This window comes from Brassica oleracea, chromosome C9, assembly GCF_000695525.1.
Source record: "Brassica oleracea var. oleracea cultivar TO1000 chromosome C9, BOL, whole genome shotgun sequence".
Lineage (NCBI taxonomy): Eukaryota > Viridiplantae > Streptophyta > Magnoliopsida > Brassicales > Brassicaceae > Brassica > Brassica oleracea.
In genome coordinates, this window is record NC_027756.1 from 37,971,428 (window position 1) to 37,980,370 (window position 8,943).

Sequence of the window (8,943 nt, forward strand, 5' to 3'; positions counted from 1 at the left end):
GTGAGATCTTCTCTGATTGAGCTGAAATTTGGCAGAGGTGTTTTTGACTGGTTTTTCTTGGATTTGTACGGTGGGATTAGTCTCTGGTTGCCGAAATCCTTGTGAGCTGAGGTCGTTTGGTTTCTGCTGGTTTTGAAGCTTTGTGTTGCTCTCTTGTTGTTGTTGTTCTTGTGTTAGAGATAGCTCTTTGTAGCTTGAGTCTCTGTTCTGTTCAGGTTGTTGAACAAGGAGGACGTGGTTGTACTCACATACATTTATATAGTGGATTGTTGAGTGGACTACGGTCCCGTGGTTTTTCCTTCTCACATCGAGGAGGTTTTCTACGTAAAAAGTGCTTGTCTCATTTAGTTATTGCTTATATTATATCCTGCTATCGTCGAAGTATTTTTCTCTAAGATTTTCACAAGTTCAGGGGAAACACGATTGCTACATTCCGCTGCGCCTCGTGTCCGCTTTCCCCAACACTACCTTCCATAACCTCCACCAAACTTGTAACCAAGTCCCTCGACACCACAATATTACTCATCTCAAGATCATCCTCTGTCATCTTTGCGAGAGCAGCTTCCCATCGAGTCCTTCGTACTATCAAAACTCAGAAACTTACCACCCTCCCCCTCCACTTCCTTCAACAAGCTTCTTAATCAGTTACTGTGGTTAAGAATCAGAGATTAGTATGGATGGATGGGCCTTACGATATAAAGTCCATAAGAACCTGAAGCATGAACTTGTCCAACAGCCTTATAAAAGCGTCCCAAGCATTCATTTGTTTTGTGAGTTATAAATGAAAAGTGTATCCTAACTAAACCGAAAGTAATTTGGTTTGACTTGGTTCTGGTTCAGTAAAAGAAATTGCCGAACTATATTTCAACTCGTCATTTTGTAATTTTGATTTAAAGTTTCGTTAATTCGGTTTACTTTGAATTTGCTGCTCATTTCAGGCTTTCAGCTATGCTGGGTTATGTAATTTTTATTTGATTTAATATTTGTTAGATGTTTTTTAACACGATCAAATCAATCATATCATTTATATAATTTTTATTTTATTACATATAATGCAACATATGCGATGATAATGAATAGGTTTACGGATAATAATTTCACGATATAGCTCTCTTCATAACACTTAAATTGTCATACAATTTTGCCTATATGACATTTTTGATGGATAACATTTTTCCGCAATATACGATCACAACGAACAATTTTTAGAATATTTAATAAAATTTACATCTTATAATACGTAAGAAATTGCTTTTTTTTTTATAAATTAAACTCTTAATTTAATTTAAAGTCTTTTTAAACTTTGACTAATACGTGAAAGCACCATATTTTAATGGTTAAAGTTTAAAAGATTTTACATCTAAAGTATGAATTTGAATCGTAAACAATGTAATTTTTTGCCAATTATAAGATGTAAATCTTATCGAATGTTCCAGAGTAATGTTAGTAGAGCCGTTTGTTATGGTAGTCTATTATGGAGAGATCATTCCCATTGAGAATGTCGCAATCTAAGTGTTTCGAAGAAAGAATTTTACTGTGGAATCATTATCCAATTGTTTATCAGTATCATATATGTAACACGTAATTGGTAATCATATATAATAGAATTAGAGATGATAGGATAACGTAATCGGTGATTTACCGGTGTTTTGAAAAAAAAAAGCTTTGACTAATAGACCATAGTTCTTCCACGATATATTTCGTAGATGTTCAATTAGTTTACTGAAAATATTGATTTATTTCGGTTTGATTCCATTCAGCCTTTTAATGCAAGAATATTGTTAAGGTTCAGTTTGGTTTGGTTTGGTTTGTATGTCACATGTTTCATAACATGTGTGATGTGTCCTTCACTCAGTGAAAGGTGATATTAGGATTAAGAGATGGCAAACGGTGGCATTGTGGCGCGTGCATGTCCGCCACGGAACATCGAAATGTTTCGGTCTCCTCTTCCTCCTAATTCTCATTTCTCTTATCACTGTAGAGAGAGAGAAAAAGAGAGAGAGAGAGAGAGAGCAATGACGACGATGGAGATGATGGAGAGGGACGCGATGAAGACGGTGGCTCCTTGCGCTCCCGTGACTTATCACCGGCGCGTTCGTGGTGACTTGGATGACACATTTCCTAAACCTTGTACTTCTCCTTATAACCCCCAACCCCTCAATCTATACATAATCATCAAGCACTTGTCGGTATTTATAATGCGCGCTTCAATTCTACGGTACACTAATTATAAATTTTGATGAACTAGATTTGCCGAGAGCACTTCGAGCACCAGATATGGAGCACCCGCTAGGAACACCGGAGCATAGGCATAATGGCCTTAGTGTTCTTCAGCAACATGTCGCTTTCTTCGATTTGGATGATAATGGCATCATTTATCCCTCCGAAACCTTCTATGGTAAACATATTACTTCAATCTACGTATGTGACCTTTTAACGTGTGCAAGTGCAACTGGAATTTTTTTTGCATGGCTTCTATAAAGATTTATGACATTTTCTGGTTTGTGTATACATATACACGATTTGATATCCACCAGGATTCCGGTTACTCGGTTTCAATTTACTTGCGTCGCTTATCTTGGCTGCTGGTATCCACATAGCTCTTAGCTATGCTACTCTCCCGGTAAGGTCTACATTATACAGGTTTGATTTAATTTAACACTACCAATCCGTTTATGATGGGTATGTTTTTTTACCATTATTATAGGGGTGGATACCGTCTCCATTCTTCCCTATATATATAAACAACATTCACAAGGCAAAGCATGGAAGTGATTCTAAAACATATGACAATGAAGGAAGGTAAAGTAACAACATAACTGCAACCTATATAACGTATTAACGTGATATGCCAATTAGCGTTTGCTTTAAATTTGTGTGTCTGTGCGCGATTGTGGAAGGTATACACCAGCGAATCTTGAGTTGATATGTTTAGCAAATACGCGAGAACAGTGCCAGACAGATTGAGTATTGGGGAACTATGGGACATGACTGAAGGAAACCGGGATGCCTTTGACTTTTTCGGCTGGTATATAATTATTAAATTGATCAAATGTGGTTATAATTCCTTGACTATTAACCAATCCATGGATTCTGATGAAGAAGTGTATATATTGGTGTGTGTAGGCTAGCAAGCAAGGTGGAATGGGGAGTATTGTATGCGTTAGCCAGTGACAAAGAAGGATTCTTATCAAAAGAAGCGGTAAGGAGGTGTTTTGATGGGAGCTTGTTTTATTATTGCGTCAGGAATTATACCGAGATGAGTGAGTACAGATCGTACTACTACTGATGATGATGATGATCTTGGTTCTTTGTAGTCTAAGGGGAACAACACTCGTAGAATTAATTATGAACTAGTTCTTCGTAATTAAATACTATGTTTTATATATGTTAACGTTGGTAATATATATGCATTTTTCTTAAAAGTCGTTCGATATTTTTATGTCTGAAAATACATAGAAATTTGTTGCTAACCATAAATATTAGAATGTAATGGTAAGATACAACTATTAGACATATAGAGACTATTATAGTGAATCAAATTTTGTCTAAATTTCGATTTTTATTGTTATGATATCCGTTTGGTTTAGCTAATTTGGTTAGGAACCCGACACAGAATGAAACAAAGACTTCCTTTTCATAAAGATTTAAAGAAAGAAAACTTTATCTAACTATTTTCGATTACATGATCAAACAGCCATATGACAGATAAGCCAAGAAAAACATAACACAATAACACGCCCTAAGAGGAAAAAATGGAGTTAATAAAAGCACGCGAACACGTTTCTTTAATTTTATCTTTTTCATTTTATTCTGGTTCTAGGTAAAAGATAAAGAAGCGACGATATGAAAGAACTGCAAGTTCACCAAGACATCCTTGGCATGGCTAGTGGCTCGACGTTCAACTCTTGAGAACAACTCGTTGCTTAGCTCTTCCCCGATGTGAGCTTCAACTAGTACTCCAGCCACACTCCGACAACTACTAGCAAAAGCACGACCGACCTCGGATGCATCGTCCGGCTCGCTCACCACAAGTGGACTCCCTCCTTTGTAAACTACAAGCTTCTCAATGGTGAAGGAGCCGTCCGCTTCAACTACTTCCTTGAAATCTTGCAGGCTTGGAGCGTACACCGGAATATTGAATCCGTCGCGCTTCTCTGCCGCTACCAAACCCTAAACATCAATGATTTTTGTAAAACATCTACGTCAATTCTCTCTTTTTATGTTACGTTAAAATACTGGAACTGAAAATCATTGATAAGATCAGGACGCTTAGCCAGTTAAACTAATTAATGTCAATGGAAATATATATGACGGTTCAGTTGAACACAAAAAGAGGCTAATTGGTGTATCTGGATAAGTAGTGGGATAATGAAATAGCCGCCTAGCTAGCCGAGTAATGGTATTAAAATATTTTAACTCAATAGAGTTTTGATAAAATAAATAACAAAACGTATAATAGTACTAATAGATTAATGATTCATTTTATAGTTATATGTTTAACACGATTATAACATATATTAAAATCAATTTTCAAACATGAAAATGTTTATAATGACTCAACACATGTAAACTTTACTTTTTGGTATATACGGTACTGCTATTCATCATAAAAATATGTGAATAATTATAAAGGGGTACACTAATTTTAGGTGTGAATATATGTTTATAATGACTCAACACATGTAAACTTTACTTTTTGGTAGTGACTATATGATTTAACGGGGTGATAATAATTATGTTAGAAAGCAACATAACAATTCTTGTTGAATCTTTTTGTATGTCTTTTTCCACTGTACGTTGTTGTCCAATAATATGGCCTGTTTGCCTCGACAAGGTCACGATGTCGATATTTTGGCAACTGCATAGAATGAACGTCGTAATAGATGGTTAAGATCCATCTGGGGTCGGTGAGAGGAGAATCGGACGGGTACGAATGATTCTTAAGTTTAAAACGAGTGGTAAGATTGTACTAACGTGGTCCTAAAAGGAACCACCATCATCTGCTTCAATTTCGTTAGTATAATCGTTTTTACGCAAAAGTTCAGTTTTGTTAACTTATTTTTTTCGAGCAAAGTTAACACAACTTCAAGAAACTTGTTCAATGATAAAATTCCACCATATATACAAAACTAGATTTCTATGTTTGACAATTCTTTAAATATATTATCGTGTCAAAAAACTGAATTTCAAGAAATGTGTACGTGGATAATATTTGATTACGTATACGAAACTAGTATACTAGGTTTGTTGATTTTACGCCAGGGTGTTTAAAACAGTATGGTTAGGTGCAGATATATAGGCTTTGATCGGTGACATGAGTTACGTTTGATTAGATTTGAATTAGAAGTTCAACTAAAAAATGTTACCAATGATGAACTAATTATATATTTTTGTGTTAATGTTTGAGTTATAATGTGTTGTACATGATTTACCATTTTAAGTTATTTTTTTTTTGTCATCAAGTTACTCTTTTAGTAAAATTGATAAATCAAGTATTAACTCAACATCAAGCAAAATTGCATGTATTAGAAATTGAGTTAGCCTTTTCTTGTTTTTTATTAGTTGCCTACGGTTACTTTACATTTTCTAACAATTTTTTTTAATACATCCATGTGCACGTTTAGTTTGTGTTGGTTTATTAAAGCATGTTCAAAAATGTATATATATATTTTATAAGTTTGTCAAAAATGTTTATAAGCTATTATTTCCATTTGAATTATTTAAACAAAACTATTCCTATAATTTTAGTTTCTAATTCTATTTGGTAACTAAAAATTTACAATATAAAATTATATGTAAATATATAGGTATTTTTGTTAGAATATATAAATAAGTATTTTTCTTTGATTGTAATTTAATTTATTTTAGTTAGTATATTTTATTTATTTTAGTTTAATAATTTTAAATGTTCTAACCTATTTTATTAAATTTATAATAAATATTATTATATTGATATTCATATTATTGATTAAGATAATACATACTGCAATTTATACATCAAAAACATTAACCAGTCGAACTTTTACTTTGCCAAACAAAAATAATTCAACTTATACTATAGCTCTATGAGCTCAAGGCTAATAATTTAGAATTGTGAGATTAACTAAGTAATATGGGGGGAAAGAGTTAAACTTTCACTTTGCCAAACAAAAATAGTTCAACTTTTAAAGGTCGTACCTCGCTGACAAGGTCGTCCCAAGCGTCCTGAAAATGAGTACCGAAGAGTAGACCGGCACCACCTTGATCGGTGGGATCTACAGAGGTACGACCGAGACAAACGAGGAACATGGCTCCACCTCTCTTAACCTCCGCCGCTCTTGCCCTCAAAAACTCCGCCAAGTCCGCCTGAAATTGGCGTTTGTACGCCGTGGCTATCTTCTCTCCGGCGCCGTGTATGAACACCCTTCCTCTATTGTATGCCGCCGATCTCCTATCCGTGACACTCTCCGGTACCTACCAAATTGCCCATTTCTCAATTTAATCAGATTTTAAAAAAGATTTTCTGGTTAATATTAATTAATCCAAAAGTAAACAAAATCACAAGTTAACAACCACTGTTAGCTAAGCGTCTGATCAAAATCTAACCATATTTCAAACATTTATAAAATAATTAAAGGTTAGAACAGAAAAGAAATTAGAAAATATAGAACCGTTAAAAGATTATACTATACGAGCCGAACCATGCCAATTGTAAATAACGTGAGCATACCTGAGAGAGCCAATGCAAAGAAAAGGCAGAGTGGAAAATATCAATTGTTCTCGCCGGGAAAAGTCTCCGGTAAAACGATCCGGGAACACCAGCGACGAAGTAGGAGCGATTTCCGTCGGCCGCAAGGCACTCCTCCATGCAAGAGTTAGAGACAAGTGGTGGAAGCAGCTGAAAAAGAGTGTTGAAGTCGTTGTTTGGGAGGTCGGAGAAGAAAGCAGTGAACTCCGGTGGATCAATCCTGGCGGTATCAAAACGCTTAGAGATGTGTTTGACGATGAAATCGATGATGTGTATGGTATTTGCGCCGGAGGAGCAACCGAGATCAACCGCCGTGAACGGTGAAGGGTTGGCCGAGGAGTTTAGGTGAACGTTGTCAAGTGTTTCTTCTAAGAGGTGAAGCATGGACCGTGCATGCATCGCCTGCATATATTTGGTAAATTTTTTTACTTTTCAGGATTTTTATATTTAAACTATCGATATCTTTTTCTCGTGACTTAGTAAAATATGTACACTTCCATGCACGTCGACAATGTCCTATATCTGTGTTAAAATTATACGCATTGTGTATGATTATATACAGCTTAAATAATTAATTTAACGTAAATCTAAGGTTTCCAATCCGATTTAAACATTTACAAACAAAGGATAAATCAAAATCGACTTGATTTCTTATTTGCACTAAACTGAGTTGAACTCGAACAAAGCTTTAAAGAAATTTAATAGATTTAGCTAATCTTTGAGCACTCCCTTGCTTAAAACATAATTTCTTGATAAATTTCCAATTTTATTACTCGAGATAAAAATACGAGTTATTAGAAGTTTTCTTAATGAAATTAACTATTAATAAAGATGTAGAGACCTGAGCTTGAGAGTTATTTGCATAGCTGTCTTGTCCTTTGCCACCTTTCATGCTGAGAAGTCTCTCGAGCTTCATGTTACATACAGCAACGTTGTCTCCCTTGGAACCCATTCTCTTACTCTCTGTTCTTTTTCTTTCTATCTTCTTATCTCGTCTCTCTCTCTTTCTCTCTCTTTCTCTCTCTTTCTCTGTACTTTGTTTTTGAGAATGAGACAAGCTTGAAGGGACGACACATATTTATAGAAAAAGAGGACAAAGAGAGGAAATGATATATGTATATAAATTAGTTGAATGGAGAAACATATAATTAAATGTGCCTCTGCGTACATATTGTGTATATAATGATTATTCATGAAAAACAACGCATCATTATGTTTGTTTCCCAAACAACAAAATATAATTATGTGGTGTACTTGTGCCACATGATATATGGGATATTCATGGTTTGTCATTTTGTGTACTGCAGGTTATTATTTTTGTCAACCACATTTCTTGTAGGGTTCATCGGAGTAGAGAGTAGAAAATATATACAGTTATATGCCACACACGTATAATTGTATGAATCTTTGATGTGATATTTTTGTCAAGTATTTTTGCGGTTGTGATTTGAATGAAAATATCTAAAAATGACATTTCTGTTAAGTATTATGACAACTGTTATTTAGTGTTCTCTGTGTATAAAAAATAGCACTTGTACTTCGCACACATCTACATAAGTATACATTTTTATTCATCCTGATTTATAAATTTTACTTTCTACAGGTAGAAAACATAGAAGCAAAATATTCGGTCATAAAATACTAGTAATTTGTGATTTGAAAAATGTGTTCATTTCGTGATAATATTTTTTTTGAAAGTATATAAGTGTTATTTTAGCTCTATTTTGTGGTTGTTATAGTAGTTAATATGTTTCTATTGATTGTGATATATATTAAAATATAGGTAATTGTTGTCTTTTTTTTAAATGAAAAAAATTCAACTTGTTGTTGGTTGATTTGAAGAATCATCTCAGCGGATAACTAGGTCAGTGAATGCTAGTTAAGAGTACTGTGATATGGTAAGATTTTGATTTTGTAATGAATAGATATGATGGATGATGTAATAACAACTACTAGACCCTGATCCAGCGCGGATATGAATTTTCAGTTTTTAATTATTTATTTTATTAAATGATGTATTTGTAATATTCGTTCATATTATATTCATTAAGTAAATATTTTTTTTTGCATCTTAAACTATCTATTTTTTTACGAATGTGTGATATCATATAAAAAATATAAAAAAAATGAGAATAGAGTTAATTAGATAATTTTAAAAACAGAAATTTTTCTTTCGTGAGGAATATCATATAAATAATGATCCGCCCAGTTAA

General features: G+C 34.0%; 2 protein-coding genes across 2 annotated transcripts; one reads left to right on the forward strand and one right to left on the reverse strand.

Annotated features, from left to right (window-relative positions):
* Nucleotides 1–2,015: 2,015 nt before the first annotated feature.
* Nucleotides 2,016–3,325, forward strand: LOC106317253 (peroxygenase 2). Its single transcript, XM_013755101.1, is given in 7 exon segments — nt 2,016–2,130; nt 2,249–2,398; nt 2,538–2,623; nt 2,708–2,802; nt 2,901–2,925; nt 2,928–3,028; nt 3,127–3,325. Coding segments are annotated over 7 exon segments (735 nt in total). The 3' UTR covers nt 3,290–3,325.
* A 322-nt stretch (nt 3,326–3,647) lies between these two features.
* Nucleotides 3,648–7,777, reverse strand: LOC106314016 (indole-3-acetate O-methyltransferase 1). Its single transcript, XM_013751964.1, has 4 exons — nt 7,572–7,777; nt 6,713–7,132; nt 6,181–6,456; nt 3,648–4,173 (listed from the first exon to the last, which is right to left on the reverse strand). Exons 1-4 carry the CDS (start codon nt 7,680–7,682, stop codon nt 3,820–3,822), a joined length of 1,161 nt encoding a protein of 386 aa, XP_013607418.1. The 5' UTR covers nt 7,683–7,777; the 3' UTR covers nt 3,648–3,819.
* Between the last annotated feature and the right edge of the window lie 1,166 nt (nt 7,778–8,943).